Source organism: Mobula hypostoma, chromosome 6 (genome assembly GCF_963921235.1).
Source record: "Mobula hypostoma chromosome 6, sMobHyp1.1, whole genome shotgun sequence".
NCBI classification, from domain to species: Eukaryota; Metazoa; Chordata; class Chondrichthyes; order Myliobatiformes; family Myliobatidae; genus Mobula; species Mobula hypostoma.
Window position 1 is genome coordinate 34,186,844 of NC_086102.1, and position 19,032 is coordinate 34,205,875.

Sequence of the window (19,032 nt, forward strand, 5' to 3'; positions counted from 1 at the left end):
TGATAGGAATACATTGATCAAGCTAAATGGTCTTCTGAAGTGATCTGAAGCATTCAGATTTCATTTCCATGCAAATTCATCACTTAATAATTTGTTTCATGCAAACTGGCGTCAAACCTGTCTAAACCTAAATGCTTTCTTCAGTTAAAAAACGTGAGAATCTTTTAATCATGAAAATGAATTTTAAGTGGCTTGTCTTATCAAAGTGATTCTATTGTATTGCAGTGTGGCTATATATTGGCTTAATAATGCACTTTGCCACATTTTATATTTCAAGAGCATGAAAGCACATAGACAATGTCTCTGCATTCCAGTGGTGAACAGAACAAGGCAGTATGCATCCATGCTATAACATATCTACATGCTACCTGAAGTCTGTTTCCGTTGTGTAGAATCAAATTCATAAATTGTATTTGAGGTGGTGAAAACTGAACTGGTGGTGGGTTCAACCACATATTCTGCAAATTAGTCAAAACAAAAACATACAAGAAAAGAACGTAAGAAATAGGTGCAGAAGTACATGATGTAGCCCCTCAAGCCTGCAAATACAGTAAGAATGAGGCTGAACTCTCATTTTAATTCAGTGTCCAAACTTTACTGTAAATTTTGATAGATTAACTGTGCATCAACGGACCAGACAATCATTAATACTCACTAACAAAATACCATTTAACTTTCTGGAGAGCAAACAGATGAAGGGCATTAGCAATAGTACTGAGTGAGTGCAGGTGTTGTCTTTTAAAGGAAAGCACAATATAATGACTGAATGGTACACTTTCTCTGAATGCCTACAAAATAAGATCAGGAAAATATGGTTTAGGAAAGCATTCAAATTAAGTTTAGCTGTATTAAATATAGTGGCAACTTTAAATTTTGAAGTGTTTTCAGGCAAGTCTAAATGCTTCCACAGCGATATACTTCGAGACTTGTGAAAATATCATATTTGTATATCTGGTGTTACACACACGAACAGCTGTCATTGCAAGACTCATCCAAAAGGAAAATTAATTACTGACATCATTCATGAGTCATACTTCATAATTTCAAGATGAAAGGAAATGTGAATTGAAATAGCTTGCGTATTCTTTTTGAAGAAAGTAACAGTCATGTGACAAACAGTCAATTATGGCTCCCAGGGCAAACAAGCAATATTTCTCTGAATAATTAGTAATTAACACAACTTATGTTTTAACTTGTACACTGCTGCAATGCACTTGGGTTTTCTACCACACCAACTAAGTAAGTACCATAGTGCAGCTTAGTTCACTCAGTCATAATTCATCAAATTCAAGGATAAAATTTTGCATTATAACCACAATTTATGCATGTTACAGTATTTTTTTATATTGCAGGAAACCAATGGTGTACCCGCCAGAATTAACTTTAACTAATACAATGTCAAGTAATGGACCCAGTGTTCATGTCCTTCTACCCGATCAAGCCAAAGAAATGATAGGAACAAAATACCTAAACGGACTACTTTAATTACTTCCAATTTCCACTGAAAGCTTAAACCAAGGTTCTTTCTAATCTATTCTCTGCTCAAAAATGGCATGATGCAAGCGATTCTTCTTCACTTGATTTAAGATTGTTAGTCAGCAGAGGATGTCCCGCAATTAATATGATCCCTCTCCTCAAACCTTACAGCATTCTCTCTCTTCTCCTGGATGCCAATGACTTTGCTGCCTGATTTCATTCCATGTTTTTTTAATGAATTTCTATGTCCTTACTACTGTAGTACATCCTATGCCAAGTTGATTTTTTCCAACGTATGTATGCTGTAAATATCAGATTCAACTTGAAATTCATCAAAATGAGTTAAGCTATTATAATTCAATTTTTGTGAAAAGTAACTGCATTTTCCATTTGTTTCCAGAGGGAGCAACATTCAATTTTCAATGCTTAAACTTGAATTTAGGCTCAAGCATTAGGTGAAATGTTTTTAAACCTATTATTTTCTCATTTATCTTTTTAAAAAAAACACAAGCCAGGTAGGAATCTTGGTGATAAAATCTGTTAATTCCTGTTGATTGTTTCTAAATGGAGCTGGCTACAATTTTAAATCAATGACAAGGAGCTGAATGATTATTCAGGTTATTAGTCAAGGACATAGTTTTTACACAGTTTTGTCTTAGCAATTAATATCACCAGGCAAAGCTATGGTGAAGCTAGCTGGATGAAATAATGGACATTAAAAATAACAGTAGAAATATGCATCCAGCCCTTAAAAGTTTCGTCCACCGTTCATTAACAACATAGCTGTTCTTCTGGCTCTGTATTATTTTCAAGAAGAAACAGCATCTATGAATTATCCCTAACTGTCCTTATTGCGAAGGTACTCTATTAGGTTGGGATTTCTATTACTTTGAACCAGAAATAAAGAAGGAACATAGTTATCATTCCAAATAAGGATGGATTATGGCTAGGAGGATAGTCTACAAAGAGCAGGCTTTTCATGCACCTGCTGCCCACGTGTTTGTTAGCGGATTAAGTTTGGGAAGTGTTATTGGAATATTCCCTGTACACTCATGCCTGCACAAACATATTCTGCTGTAATTCCATCTACAAGTTTGCAACTGATACCACCATAGTGGGCTGTACGCCAACAATAAGTTAGAGTACAGGAATGAGATGGCGACCTCAGTAACACGATGTCATGACAGCACTTCATTCTGCATTTTGGGATTGTTTTACTTTGTTCTGTCTCCATACACTGTGTAATGATTTGATCAGTATGAACAGTATGCAAGGCAAGCTTATCGCTGTACATGCAATAATAATAAACCAATTCTGATTCCAGTCTTCTGGGGTGGTGATAGTGTGGTTGGCACGACACTTTACAGTACAGGCAACCCAGGTTCACTTCCCGCTGCTGTCTCTAAGAGTTTGTACGTTCTCCCCCGTGATAGCGTGGGTTTCCTCCGGGTGCTCTGGTTTCCTCCCACAAAGACTTACCAGTTGGTAGGTTAATTGGTCATTGTAAATTGTCCCATGATTAGGCTAGGGTTAAACTGGAGGTTGCTGGCTGGTGGAAAGAGCTGGGAGAGCATATTCCACACTGTATTTCAATCAATCAATCAATGACCATCTTGGGTGTGCACATTGGTCACTTCTACCAATGCTGCCATGAACAGGTAGAATACTAGGGATGTGATTGTGTAGGATTACACAGCTGTGTTGGCTCTTTGCTACCTACCAGATATCCAGTCCAGTACTCTGACTCTGACTCTACTTGGTTTATGATAAAAATACCATGTCACTCTTGGTGATGGCTTTGAAATCCCCCACCCGAGTACTTATAGTATTTAAACTGATATTAGACTAAGATGTGATACATCATTGTTGATACAAAAACGAGTTATCTTTTCTTTATTATTGATGTGACTACCTGTGAATTGTTTGTAATCCACACTATCAGGTGCTGAAGTTGTGGGTGAAGTGATGTAAAGTGCATTCCAGGAGGATGGTTCCTCAGGCTCTGTTTCTTTTTGAACAAAATAAAAGAAAATAGTTTTTTTAATAGATCTGAGAAATAGTTTCTTCATATGGGGAAAAATATAGTTTCTCAGAGTTGATTGTAAAGCTTTAAATAGCCATAGGAGCGCAGTTCATGCAAACTATAGACAGACCACATTTTAGATTAGAAACCATGTGACAGCTACACCGATATACCTTTAAAGTACAATGCATGAATTCCATGCTGCACTTTGCACTAGTTCCGTGATAAATGCAGAAGGCACAAAAATACACATGATAATCTGCAAAGTGGAAGCATTCAGCTGTACAAGACACAACATAGATGAAAAGTGTAGACCTTCCAAGCAATGATTCACCTTAAATATATAATGTGGTGTGCTCAAGCAAGGTAGACTTTAATTATCATTGTACATGAATGCTCACTTGCATGCTATTTGTTGACCAGTGCACTTTGCAAAAGCATACTGATTTACCATTGCATTGAAAAAAAGCTACTGACCAGACAAAGTACTTTGTGCCAGAACATGCTCACATGACATAGATGAATTTTTGAGCAGTACTAATACAATGTTGCATGGATCGCATATGTACTTGAATATAATGTGCACAATAGATATGCTCTTTAAAGCATCTACAGCAAAACAGATTTCCATGCTCTATCCAAGTAGCTACCTGTCAACCACATTGTGTCCGTGACATCAGGTTTGGAAGCCATGTTTGAACTGGACGAAAATGAACTAGTACTGGAAGGAAGCTCTGTAATGTCATTCACAGGGAAAAAAAGAAAAATGCCTGTAATTGTAAATATATGATGCCGCAACAATTTCAATGGAAGATCATTGAAACATCAATAATCCTAGATACAAACACACCTTCAGTCACACCCAGCCCCTGTTCTATGCAAATCTGATATTTTGAGAATTACATTTTATTTATATATATATTCCATTTAAAGTTTAATGTCCATGCTGTTTGCTCAATGACAATAACTTGACATAGGCATAACTTAATATTCATCATGTAAAACAGATCTGGTAAATACAGTATTAAAGTTGGCATAACATAAATACTTTGTTAAAATCTGCTTTGCAACACCATCTTGACTTACTTTGCATATTACATCACACTGTCTCATCAATGCATTTGAAGCCAAACTACTCATGTGCAAAGAAACTCCACAATGCTTCAAAAAGGCAGTTGTATGATACTGCACTGACAGACTACCTGTAAATCTTTCCACATCCATAGAAACAGATTCAGGAATTGGATTGACTGAGGTGGTGCTGAAGGATCGTATTTTATGCTCTGCAATGTATTTTAGAGAAAGCAAATAAAACTGACAATTCACAAACTGTGGTAAAAAAAATACACATTATTTTAAAGGTGACAAATATTCCGCATACCAATCCCAGTTGTGTGAGGTCCATACAAACTGTGCAAAATGAATGACAGGCAAATGAGGGAATGACTGCTCTCCTGGGGAAGCAGATCTGAATTCAACAACATGGGAAAGAAGATGAGAATTTTTTTTCTCTCTCAGTAACGAGGGAAGTAAGCATAGATAGATGACAAGAGACACACATGCACTTACCAATCTCATAAGTGTAATGGAAGCCAAAAGTGACAACGCATACAGCAGAACCTCAAAACAGAAGAGCTGCATTTATACAATCTCTCTCACAATCCCATGACAACCCAGAGTTTTACAGCAAATGAAAACTCTGAAGAGCATGGTAATATGCTATATAAATGGAAGATTTTTTTCTCTTTTCTTTGCATCTTTCTGCTCAGTTCTTAGTGATTCTTTCCTTTTCAAATTCAAGCCGAAAACCAGATCAATTTCAGGTGCATCATCTCCTCCTTCACTTCATGTTGTTGCTTCTCCCATTAATTATTCACATATTCTCCTCCTCCCCCCCCATGATTGAAGTTCATTTTTCATTTGCTTTTGCAGTGTTGATCCTCATCTATCTTCACTGCCACTACAACTCCTTTAAACACGGAGACCTCTTAGATCCTTCCACAATACTCTTACAATCAGCTGTAGTTAGATGTAGTCAGTGAAAGAAGGACTCGTGAATGGTATTAAAGGGAAAAGCAAAAGCAAAGCATTTTGACTCTGAAACCATGGATGTGTTTCAATGAGCATCAGAATACGAAGAAATAATTCTTATATTGTAATACAAAAGCCAACACATGCCATATGCTAGAAACCTGAAATAAAACTAATAAAATGCTTGAAAAAGTATGTCAGGCAGCATTGGTATAAAGAAAAGGAGTGGCAATGGTTAAGATCAACCAAACTACATCAGAACGGGAAATGGAGATAAACATGTTTTAAAATCAGTGAGAAGGGAAGAAGAGAGAAAAGAACAAAAAGACAAGATGGGATGAAAGGCATAAGAAATTAAACAACAAAAGGGTTGACAAGATGGCAAAGAACCACTGTGGAAGAAAAATTGCACATTGTGCAATGTACCAAAGGAGGTTATAAGAATACTGGAAATCAAGTAAAATTGCAAGAATGCTGATTATCTGAAATTAGTTAACTCAGTGTTGAGTCTGGAAGGCTGCAATGGGCCTCCTCATGAGGTAATATGCTACTCAAGCTCATTTTCATAAAATGTACCCTTTCACTCTCCACACCTACTAAGCACTTCTGGCATTTTCTGTTTTATATTGAATTTTAATATTTTCTTCAGAAGTCCAAATGCCAGAACAACGGACTGTAAGTCAGCTCAGAAACAATACTTTGAGGCAAATCTTTTGCTGTCCTCCAAGCACTGTTTATATGTATTATCAAGATCCGCACTGGGACCTCTGCTGTTTGTGATATACATGTACAAATGACCTGATGAAATTGCAGATGGTTGCAGATGATGGCACTGTGAGAGCATATAGGACCAGCAAAGAATACGCAGGATATAGATCAGTTACAGATATGGATGAGGAAATAGTAGATGGAGTTTAACCCGGCCAAATGTAAAGTCTTGTATGTTGGGAGATCAAATGTAATGAGACAGCACACTGTGAATGACAAAATTCTTAATGGTGTTGATGAGCAGAGGAATTTTGTGTTCCAAGTTCATAGCTCCTTGAAAGTGGCTATACAGGTTGAACGGGTGGTCATGATGTAACAGTTTCATAAAACTCTAGTTAGGCTGCATCTGGAGTATTGCATTCAGCCCTGATTGCTCTGTTATTGGTAGGATGTTGAAGATTTGGAAAAAGTACTGAAGAGATTTACCAGGATGCTGACTGGATTACAGGGTATGTGCTATTGGACTAAACTTGAACTGTTTGCTCTGAAGTAAAGGAGGCTGAGGGAGATCTGACAGAGGTTTATAAAATTACGAGATGCACAGGTAGACTAGACCAGGGGTGGTCAACCTTTTACATTCCATGCGTCAAATTTTTCACTCACGAGTTCAGATGCGCCATACAACTCTTGTACCCCCATTCAATTCTTGTAAAAGTAGGTTAGTACAGAACTTGTGCATAAAAAAATCACACCTGAACTCGTGTGTGAAAAAATTGACATATGGAATGTAAAAGGTTGGCCACCCCTGGAATAGACAGATAGTACTTTTTTTCTTAAGGTTCAGATATTTAACACCAGAGGGCATATATGTAAGGTGAGAGGGGGTAAATTCAAAGGATTTATGTGGGGCAAGTTTTTTTTTGTGGTGGGTGAATGTTTTGAATTTTTTTTGAATGTGCTGCCAACGGTGGTAGTGAAGGCCAGTATGAATAGAACTATTCAATTGGCAGGAAATAGAAGAATATAGTCATTGTGTAGGTAGAAGGGATTAGTTTCATTGGGCATTTGATTATCAATTTAATTAGATATGCAAAATATTGTTGGCCAAAGGGGCTGATCTTACACTATACTGCTCTATGTTCCAAATACTGTAGATTCCGGTTAACTGGATCATAGGTTAATCGTGGAAACCACTTACTTGGGATAACTCTTAATGAATAAAAATTAATTGAGAAATTAGCTGGGATTCCCTTTGTTTATTTGGGACACCATGCTGCTTAATTAGGACAGGAGACCGTTGTCGAACAGTTTCTAACTAGCATTAGGTGCATGCGCTTGTGTGGCTGTTAGACACTACACCATGCTTTGAGCCAACAGTTTTTGAATAGCATCAGTTACGCGCATTTGCGTTCAAAAAACAATGATTTTGTCACTGATAATTGGCAAGAAATAAGCAGTAAGAAAATTCAGAACTGTTTTGCTCACTGTAGTTTCAAGCACTGAGGCTTGGCGATGCCAGAAACTGCCGGGAGTGAAAATGAAATGATTTCACCAAGATAGGAAATATGAAGAATTTGAAGGTATCAACAATCACCTTGTTACAATGAAAATGAAGATTTGAAGAATGCAATTGTCAAAAGCAGTGTATGATGCCAGTCCATTATCTGCCCTTGGTGTATGCACTGATCCTGTTCATTTATAGTCAATCAAAAGAACACGGCAGCATACACTGGATTAATTCCTCCAATAACTATTAGGCCTAATACACTGTTTTCTAGTACTGTAGTAGTACAGGTAATGTTCTAACTTGTTCTGTATTTAATTCACATGCATAATTTGTTACTCAGTTAAACTGTGGTTTGACTGTTCTATAAGTTTTTATCTATATCCATGAAACGTTAACCAATTGGGACAGCCACTTAATTGGGCCAAAATGTATTGGTCCTGATGTGTCCCAATTAACCAGAATCCACTGTAATATGCTTAATCCAATGTATATTTCAAGAGTATTATTAACATACAAGCCCAAAAGAAACACTTACATTGGTAAGTGCAACACTTCAAGATGCATAGGTTTACCAGCTTATTTGTTCCTTCCCCCTGACAAGCTGGCAAAATTATGTATGGACCTTAAGAATTTTTATGGTTAACTGCTGAAAAATAATCATTTAGACCAGATATTGGTGTCACTTAACAGGTAAATTTTCTATAAGTAGCAATATTCAGTCCTTCTTCAAAAGCTCCAAATGTTTGAAGTTATTTCAATAGCAAAATTACCAGGATTTAATATATATTGAAACAATTGGGCCAGCTGGTTACGTAGCAGCATCAACACTGGACTTTGAGGTAGATGGTCCCAAGTTCGAATCTGGCCAGGTCCCACCTGGGCAGCAGCAGTATCTGATAGTCTACTTCCATATCTTGATAACTACACTATCCATAGGGTCGCCAGCGTTGACTTGACTGGAAGATGGAATTATAATTTACACACCCTTAATTGAAAAGGCCATCTGGAACTGAACTATGAGTGCTGACAATAATGCTTAGGTTCAACATACTGGGGTATCGATGTAGTACAAACAAAATCAAAATGTCCATGATCTCACATGCAGTTCAATCACAAGTTAAAAGTATGTGTGAAGTAAGAAAAAGAAAATTAGCCATTGTCTTCTGCGTCTTAAAAAAAAACCTGTTCAAAAGAACCTACATGAAAATGTACGTAAACTTACCTACAAAAGGGAACCTGCATAGAATTGGCATACATAAAAAGGGTGATTAAAATATTTTTTAACGCAAAGGAAATATGGCCTGTGTAATTTATATTTTTTGGAATAAGTTGAATGTGGAAAACACAGCATGAAGTACAATAATGACACAGTGTAATTCAACCCAAGCAAGATTTGTGGGCCATCTACTTTTTTGAAAAGAATACAAATACTATACCTCCTGTGCAAATGCTTCCAGAGTATCAGATACTATATCCTACTAATGGAAAAAAACAATTCATGCTCTCATTGAACACTGTCATGATTACAAATGCAGACAAACATGGCAAAAACGATGCCGTTGAAAGGTTAAATATAATGCATGCAACATAAGAAATAGACATCCTTAATTTTTATGCATCACAGAACTACCTGTGAATTTTTGTGTATCCTTGTCATCAGGTTCAGATGTTGGTTCGGAAAGTTTACTGCTCGTAGGTGGCATCTCTGGCTCTGTAATTTATTTCAGAGAAAATAAACAAAATGTTCTTTGATCACGCACATTAGCTGATGCATGACAACCATGGTAAAGATCAAACAGAAGAAGCAGTTTGGCAAGGCGGATTAGTGGGGCTAGAATGAGAAAGGGGTAAAAATTTATCTATGGCCTTGTAACATAGTATGTGAAATAAGAGTTCTCGTTAAAAAAAATACAATCAAAGTGGGGTTCAATAAAAAAAACATTTCTATAGCAGTAAGAGGAACAATACCTTTAGAAATGATATATCCTAGTGAAAGCATTTACAAAGCCTACAAAAATCTTCTCATACTTAATGTACAGAGCTACGACACAAGGTAAATGGGGAAAATCCACTGCTTGTTAAAGATGACTTTGAAAACTCTTCAGAAGATGTCTTTAGATAATGTTTTTGTTTTGTCTTTTGTAGTATCTGACATTACACAGTAGTGCAGATGGTACATATAGTCTTCTTCCATGGAAAACTACATCAGTAGCTGTTGAATATTCATAAATAATGGAGAATAGATGTATCGACAAAGTCTTGTGTTCATGTAATTGAAATTTCAATATCAACCATAGTAGATACAATACTGTGGAGGTGACTGATCAGCCAGACTTTGGAATATAGTACCCAATTCTAATCCTTCTATGGTAACTGACAATGGTGGTCTTGAAAGGATGCTACAAAAATAATACTTAGTTTAAAGAACTATACCCTAAATTATTTACTTTGTAATACCATAAACTAACTGAAGTGACATAGCACATTACCTGACCACAACTGGTGAAATAGTGACTTGATATGGAGAGAGTTAAACCAGAAAAAAACTTTTTACAAATTTAGCATCAAGCATGGTAATTCTTGTGTGGTTCAACACTATTTTGAAATATTCCATCAAATTTGTTGAGCTCTTGTACTTTTCATTTCCATGCAGGATTTTAGTGACCACGTACTGTACTTCATGCAAATAAACTGATTAAATATGAGACAATCATACTGTTTATCAACTACAAAACATTCCATTGGATTAGTTCTTAACAGAACTACAGTAGTTTTGCATTGGGCATGCAATATATCAGGTGACAAAACACTGAAGAGCATGAAATCAAGAAATTCCAAACTGTAAAAGTTGAGAAAGTATTAGAACTGACACGTGAGGCCACATAAACAACTATGTAACATGCGACTTGCTGGAGCTGTGCAAAAGTCTCACAGCCACGTTTAATCTTGTTGCAACTACCTGAGAACTGCTTGGTTTCCACGGAATCTAATGCAGATGTAGTGTCTGAGGTGCTTAAAAGTGAATTGCTGGATGATGGCAACTCAGCTTCTGCGTGATATATGGGGAAAAAACAAACATTCTTCATGAATATTTCAACTAATAGTAATACTGAAATTTGGTAGCAAAATTATTGCTTACATCCCAATAAAAATAAAGCTGAATTAAATAATGAACCTTGTGCCTAGCCTAAACTATATTCCATGAACAATGATGTTAATTGACTTTAAAACTATTTGTGATACTGTAATAACTCAAAACCGACAACAAATTAAAACGTATTAACATATCTCAACGTGTGCTTCCTTTGGAATTCCACAGCTATTTTAAAAGCTAACGTAACATTTTAAAGTGATTTAAAAAATGATGTCATCAACGTGACAATCACTGTTTTTTGTGAAAGGCAGGAGTATGTTTGCTAATCATTTCATTATCACTGGTTCATGAATTGTCAATAACCAATATGATAGTCTGAAACAATGGTCTTAAATGTAGTAAAGAATGTTAATATGTTAATATTCTGCTGATGATAATGCCTTGTTTTGGATGATCACAACAGTAACTGCTGCTCTAGCGTTGGATGAAGAAAATTCCCTTTGGATGAGCAATGATCTAATAGATGCAAAATCTCTGCTCCAATTCTCTCTTTGAATCAAGCTAAACACACTAAAGTTGAAACTTCATGTTCATGAGATACAGTAGACCATACTTCTATTCTTTCAGAATTCAGAGCAGATTTTTGAATTAAACATTTTCATATAATTTTCTACTCATTTGGATACACACATTATTTTAAACGACATCACATATATGTTACACAGTATTTAATCCCTATGTAATGTCAAATATATGGTGAATATTCTGCCTGGGGTACACAACCAGTGGCATTCTGGGACCCCTGCTCTTTGTGACTTTAATAAATGACTTGGATAAGGAAGTAGAAGGGTGGGTTAGTAACTTTGTAGATGACACGAAGGTTGGTGGTGTTGTGGATAGTGTAGAAGGTTGCTGAAGGTTAAAACGGGACATTGATAGAATGCAGTGCCGGGCTGGGAGGTGGCAGATGAAGAGGAAGGGTTAGAAAGCATGCTTTATGAGGATAAATAGAAGGAATTAGGGATTTTCTCTTTGGAGAGAAGGAGGATGAGAGGTGAATTGACAGAGATGTACAGGATGTTCATAGGCATAGAATGGATAGCAAGAGACTTTTCCCCAGACAGAAATGCCTAATGCAATTGTGTTGGGATGAAAGCAAAGAGGGCTGTCAGAGGCAGGTTCTTGTATATAGAGTGGTAGGTGCTTGGTGGTGGTAGAGGGTGATCTATTAGGTACATTTAAGAGACCCTAAGGTAGGCACATGGATGAAAGAAAAATGGAGGGCTATGTAGGAGGGAAAAGTTAGATTGAGGTTGTGGTTGGTTAAAGGGCCAGCACAACATTGTGGGCCGAAGGCCTGTATTGCTCTATGTTCCATATACTGTTATACAGACAGATTTGAAAAACACTATTCCAACAAGGCCATTAAATCCACTTCTTGCACAATTACCTGTGCATTATAGTTATTTGCAAAGCTGGAACAAAACTAGTTCTCTCTGACTTCAAGTCATAACATTGTCAGAAAAAATAGTTTTAGTTCACAAACTTTAGGTTTCTACATCTCTTGTTAAAATGATTGTTTTGTTGAAATTCCACACTTCATAAAATAAATCCCTCTCAATTAATCACAGTTTGCTATATTTTTTCATTGTATTGAGAATGCTTAATAAGAAAAATCATCTCAATAGATCCTTTCTCATCCTTTCAATGGATTCATTCTTCATGTTGTTATCTCTATTATCAGGAGCTTTCATGGATTGGAACTAGAGCCATGGGCCGAAATAAATTTGGCAAATCCATTAAATGCAGTTCCATAAATTTTATAGAGAGCAAGAACAGTGGACTAGTAACTTTATGCAATATCAAATGCGTGACTCCCTGAAAATAATTGGAAATGAAAGTCTCGCCTTTCCTGAGAGTAGGCCAAACCAAACTGCTTCACAGCCAACTAGTATTTTTAAAATGCAGTTACCACAGCATTGCTCAAATCACAGTAGTCAAAGCAAGGTTCAACATCAATAATATGATAAGAACCAGATTTTATTCCATGATATCAGTTCAGGGAAAATTACTGTCAAGACCATAAGGAAAATTATCCCTGTTCTGGGTCTCTTAGGTCTAATAGACAGGACAGATGGAGCATCAATTTATTATATCATCTGAGAAAGTATATCGCCAGCTTCCTTAATACGTTTCTACATTAAGAGCATCAAATCAAATTTTTGAGCTGGGTGTTGTACCAATAAGCTTCTGTCTCCAAAATGAGAGTGAAATAAATGTAATAATAGCTGCATTTTCAGAACAGGACCTACAGTATGTTGTACAAAGAAAGCCTTCATTCAGGGAATTAAATAAAATCACTCCCAAGGTAGGGACTTTCATATAGTATGGTTTACTTCATTATTAAGTGATCAAAATAGGCAAGATTTCAAACAAAATGTGACAATGACTACTTCTGGTTCATTTCACATCACATTACAAACATGACTTCTGACTGTCAGGCATCAATACATATATTGAGGAACTCTGTTGGAATAATACACTATATTGTCTCTGCAATGAGAGTTGTTGGTTAATTCAACCACTTTGGACTCTGCACAGAGACACCAAAGAAGGGCCCATTATTACCCACACTGGCCAAAACCCACCATCTCTCCAACCCCAGTCAATGATGGTCCTAAACCGACCCCCCCCCCCAATTAACCCAGGCCATAATTCTTGGCAATGAGGACTGCCAACATGCTAAACCCCTTTTCAGTAGCCCTAATCTGCACAAGAAATTCCTAAGGTTCTGATCTCTGGACAACAAAAGATCCCAGTGCCATTGTGACCAGAGCCACCAACCTCTAATACCAATTTTTAACAGTTAAAGCCACCATCCCATCTAGCAAGACGTTCTCCTAATTACTAATGCTAATCTGGCACCCAGTCTGGATCCTCTGATGGCTAACCCTATTCCTGTCAGATCTTGATGAGGCCTTTAGTTATCGGCTCCTCAAAAGCTCCTGAACCTCTAAATCCAGCCTCAGTATGACAAGTTCTCTTTAGTAACGTGTAGTGGTTCTGTTACAGCCGGCAACGCTGAGGCCTGCACATTGGTCACTGGGTAAGGCAAGCCTCAGGCAGTCATTTGGCAGGAGAATTACTTCTAAACTGACATCGAAGTATTCAGTTGCATTGTGCTATAGCTACTGAATTTATAATAGGTAACAGTTAATTCATGCGTATTTCCTTCTGTCCGTTTTCAAGATATTAAATCATATAAACAATTAACAATAACTAATTAATTTGCTTTGAAAAACATTCTGCAATCCCATTTTACACTACATCAGAAACACCAAACTACTCTAACCATAGCGATTGACTTGAAATATGTTAATCTTCTGGAGTTAGCTTACTAATAAGCTGTCATAAATGTTTTCCTTCCAGACATAAACTGATCTATTACATGTAGAAACTACCTGGAAGATCCTGATTGCGCACATCAGCATGGTCAGAAGTTGTTCTTAATGTAATGAATGGCATAATGGTGGGTGATGGTGTCTCAGATTCTGCAATGCATTTCAGAAAAGTAAGTTGAAACATTTTACTAATCAAGTTAGGAAATAATAGAACCAAAATGGAATAAACTAGAGTAAAGCATTTCCTTCCAACAAGCCTAATTGACATTTCAACAAACACGCTGAAGAAAATAATAGTGTTCCGGGAAAACTTACAATATCTTCTATTCAGCTCCCAATTTACCAATTAGACAATATGCTTAATCAAAATATGATGATTTAATTCCATGCATGTCTTTGGAATTTATAAGTTGAAACACAACGTGCAATTGACAGAATGCTACCCATGCTACACATAGCATGCATTTTGAATTATATTTTAGCAAATTAATTGTAGTAACATTTCGTATGTGACACACATCAAAGTTGCTGGTGAACGCAGCAGACCAGGCAGCATCTATAGGAAGAGGCGCAGTCGACATTTCAGGCCGAGACCCTTCGTCAGGACTAACTGAAGGAAGAGTGAGTAAGGGATTTGAAAGCTGGAGGGGGAGGGGGAGATGCAAAATGATAGGAGAAGACAGGAGGGGGAGGGATAGAGCCAAGAGCTGGACAGGTGATAGGCAAAAGGGGATACGAGAGGATCATGGGACAGGAGGTCCGGGAAGAAAGACGGGGGGGGGGGTGACCCAGAGGATGGGCAAGAGGTATATTCAGAGGGAGAAAAAGGAGAGTGAGAGAAAGAATGTGTGCATAAAAATGAGTAACAGCTGGGGTACGAGGGGGAGGTGGGGCCTAGCGGAAGTTAGAGAAGTCAATGTTCATGCCATCAGGTTGGAGGCTACCCAGACGGAATATAAGGTGTTGTTCCTCCAACCTGAGTGTGGCCTCATCTTTACAGTAGAGGAGGCCGTGGATAGACATGTCAGAATGGGAATGGGATGTGGAATTAAAATGTGTGGCCACTGGGAGATCCTGCTTTCTCTGGCGGACAGAGCGTAGATGTTCAGCAAAGCGGTCTCCCAGTCTGCGTCGGGTCTCACCAATATATAAAAGGCCACATCGGGAGCACCGGACGCAGTATATCACCCCAGTCGACTCACAGGTGAAGTGATGCCTCACCTGGAAGGACTGTTTGGGGCTCTGAATGGTGGTAAGGGAGGAAGTGTAAGGGCATGTGTAGCACTTGTTCCGCTTACACGGATAAGTGCCAGGAGGGAGATCAGTGGGGAGGGATGGGGGGGACGAATGGACAAGGGAGTTGTGTAGGGAGCGATCACTGCAGAATGCAGAGGGGGGGGGGGAGGGAAAGATGTGCTTAGTGGTGGGTTCCCGCTGGAGGTGGCGGAAGTTACGGAGAATAATATGTTGGACCCGGAGGCTGGTGGGGTGGTAGGTGAGGACCAGGGGAACCCTATTCCTAGTGGGGTGGTGGGAGGATGGAGTGAGAGCAGATGTACGTGAATGGGGGAGATGCGTTTAAGAGCAGAGTTGATAGTGGAGGAAGGGAAGCCCCTTTCTTTAAAAAATGAAGACATCTCCCTCGTCCTAGAATGAAAAGCCTCATCCTGAGAGCAGATGCGGCGGAGACGGAGGAATTGCGAGAAGGGGATGGCATTTTTGCAAGAGACAGGGTGAGAAGAGGAATAGTCCAGATAGCTGTGAGAGTCAGTAGGCTTATAGTAGACATCAGTGGATAAGCTGTCTCCAGAGACAGAGACAGAAAGATCTAGAAAGGGGAGGGAGGTGTCGGAAATGGACCAGGTAAACTTGAGGGCAGGGTGAAATTTGGAGGCAAAGTTAATAAAGTCAACGAGTTCTGCATGTGTGCAGGAAGCAGCGCCAATGCAGTCGTCGATGTAGCGAAGGAAAAGTGGGGGACAGATACCAGAATAGGCACGGAACATAGATTGTTCCACAAACCCAACAAAAAGGCAGGCATAGCTAGGACCCATACAGGTGCCCATAGCTACACCTTTAGTTTGGAGGAAATGGGAGGAGCAAAAGGAGAAATTATTAAGAGTAAGGACTAATTCCGCTAGACGGAGCAGGGTGGTGGTAGAGGGGAACTGATTAGGTCTGGAATCCAAAAAGAAGCGTAGAGCTTTGAGACCTTCCTGATGGGGGATGGAAGTATATAAGGACTGGACATCCATGGTGAAAATAAAGCGGTGGGGGCCAGGGAACTTAAAATCATCGAAAAGTTTAAGAGCGTGAGAAGTGTCACGAACATAGGTCGGAAGGGATTGAACAAGGGGTGATAAAACAGTGTCGAGGTATGCAGAAACGAGTTCGGTGGGGCAGGAGCAAGCTGAGACAATAGGTCGGCCAGGACAGGCAGGTTTGTGGATCTTGGGTAGGAGGTAGAAACGGGAAGTGCGGGGTGTGGGAACTATAAGGTTGGTAGCAGTGGATGGGAGATCCCCTGAGCGGATAAAGTCGTTGATAGTGTGGGAGACAATGGCCTGGTGCTCCTTAGTGGGGTCACGATCGAGGGGTAAATAAGAGGAGGTATCCGCGAGTTGTCGCTGTGCCTCGGCAAGGTAGAGGTCAGTACGCCAGACTACAACAGCACCCCCTTTATCAGCGGGTTTAATAATAATGTTAGGATTAGTGCGGAGGGAGTGGAGAGCAGAGCGTTCCGAAGGAGTGAGATTGGAATGGGGACAAGGTGCGGTGAAGTCGAGACGGTTGATGTCCCGTCGGCAGTTGGCAATAAAGAGATCCAGAGCAGGCAGAAGACCAGAGCGGGGTGTCCATGAAGAAGAGGAGGGTTGAAGACGGGAGAAGGGGTCATCGGTGGGGGTGGAAGAGTCCTTGCCGAAGAAGTAGGCTCAGAGACGGAGACGGCGGAAGAAAAGTTCCGCATCGTGGCGAACACGGTACTCGCTGAGGTGTGGGCGAAGGGGGACAAACGTGAGGCCCTTACTGAGAACAGAGCGTTCTGCCTCCGACAGTTGAAGGTCGGAGGGGATAGTAAAGACCCGGCACGGATGAGAGCTGGGATCAGAGGGGGGAGGGGGGAGGCTGGGGGTGTCAGTGGAGAGGGGAGGGTTGGGGTGAGAGAAAGATGGAGCCTCTGAGGGCCCAGGAGCTGACGGTGGGATCTGAGGAAGACGGGGCTGCGGAGTGGTGGTGGGGGAAGGGGAGACGGGAGTCACAACAGCAGCACATAAAGACCCGGCCTGGAGTTCAAGGAGGGAGTCGCAGTTGGTGGTTGCGTAATCACTTCGAATGTGTCCATGGTCGTTGCTGGAGTCCGGGCCCTGAACATGTCCCGAGGTGTTGGAGCCGCCGAGATCAACGGCAGGGGCCGCAACCGAAAGTTCATGCCTGCTAGCGTCGGGGCCGGCAGGCTCTGGAGTCCGCAGATGCAAGATCTTGCGATCCTTGCCCAACATGACAAAGTCAAAAAAACGGCGATTGCAGGCGTGGATCCGACGGAGGATGAAATAACGGGTAGGACCATTACAGACGGCGAAGAAAGTGTCCCGAAGGTGTGGAAGGGTCTGGGATAGGGACACCAAGTACCTCCTCATGGCGGAGAGCGTCGCCTTCAGAGCTTGACGGGAGAAGCGGCGAGAGGCAGAGTCAATAAAATGTGAGTACCTGGGATCCTCAGAAGGTCCAAATTGAGAGGCTTGGAAACGAATCCTAAAGCCAACTGGAGTAAGTTGGCGACGGAGGCACGTTCCAAGAAAGGATACATGGCTGTGATAGCGAGTTTGAGTGAAAGTGTGGTCGAAAAGTTGAAGAGCCGAAGAAATTACAGATGGGGAGCAGTGAGAGATGGTTTCACTGAACTCCCGTCGAAGAGAGGATCTAAACTTCTTCGGTGTAGGCATCACCGGAAGAGGCTTCGCAGTAGTGAATTTAAACGCAAACAACAGGAATTCTGCCGATGCTGGAAATTCAAGCAACACACATCAAAGTTGCTGGTGAACGCAGCAGGCCAAGCAGCATCTATAGGAAGAGGCGCAATCGACGTTTCAGGCCGAGACCCTTCGTCAGGACTAACTGAAGGAAGAGTGAGTAAGGGATTTGAAAGCTGGAGGGGGAGGGGGAGATGCAAAATGATAGGAGAAGACAGGAGGGGGAGGGATAGAGCCAAGAGCTGGACAGGTGATAGGCAAAAGGGGATACGAGAGGATCATGGGACAGGAGGTCCGGGAAGAAAGACGGGGGGGGGGGGGGTGACCCAGAGGATGGGCAAGAGGTATATTCAGAGGGAGAAAAAGGAGAGTGAGAGAAAGAATGTGTGCATAAAAATGAGTAACAGCTGGGGTACGAGGGGGAGGTGGGGCCTAGCGGAAGTTAGAGAAGTCAATGTTCATGCCATCAGGTTGGAGGCTACCCAGACGGAATATAAGGTGTTGTTCCTCCAACCTGAGTGTGGCCTCATCTTTACAGTAGAGGAGGCCGTGGATAGACATGTCAGAATGGGAATGGGATGTGGAATTAAAATGTGTGGCCACTGGGAGATCCTGCTTTCTCTGGCGGACAGAGCGTAGATGTTCAGCAAAGCGGTCTCCCAGTCTGCGTCGGGTCTCACCAATATATAAAAGGCCACATCGGGAGCACTGGACGCAGTATATCACCCCAGTCGACTCACAGGTGAAGTGATGCCTCACCTGGAAGGACAGTTTGGGGCTCTGAATGGTGGTAAGGGAGGAAGTGTAAGGGCATGTGTAGC

At 40.3% G+C, this 19,032-nt stretch overlaps 1 protein-coding gene across 2 annotated transcripts in view; it reads right to left on the minus strand.

Moving 5' to 3' along the window:
* Window positions 1-19,032, minus strand: part of LOC134347920 (target of Nesh-SH3) — a 347,223-nt gene that overhangs the window by 179,966 nt on the left and 148,225 nt on the right. The window contains exons 14-20 of one of the 2 annotated variants that reach the window (XM_063050549.1): window positions 14,301-14,390; window positions 10,705-10,794; window positions 9,376-9,456; window positions 4,702-4,782; window positions 4,150-4,233; window positions 3,389-3,484; window positions 369-458 (exon numbers count right to left, since the gene is read on the minus strand). In XM_063050549.1, coding sequence (XP_062906619.1) covers window positions 369-458; window positions 3,389-3,484; window positions 4,150-4,233; window positions 4,702-4,782; window positions 9,376-9,456; window positions 10,705-10,794; window positions 14,301-14,390 — 612 coding nt within the window. The remainder of the gene's footprint in view (window positions 1-368; window positions 459-3,388; window positions 3,485-4,149; window positions 4,234-4,701; window positions 4,783-9,375; window positions 9,457-10,704; window positions 10,795-14,300; window positions 14,391-19,032) is intronic. The other variant, XM_063050550.1, reaches the window with a different exon arrangement.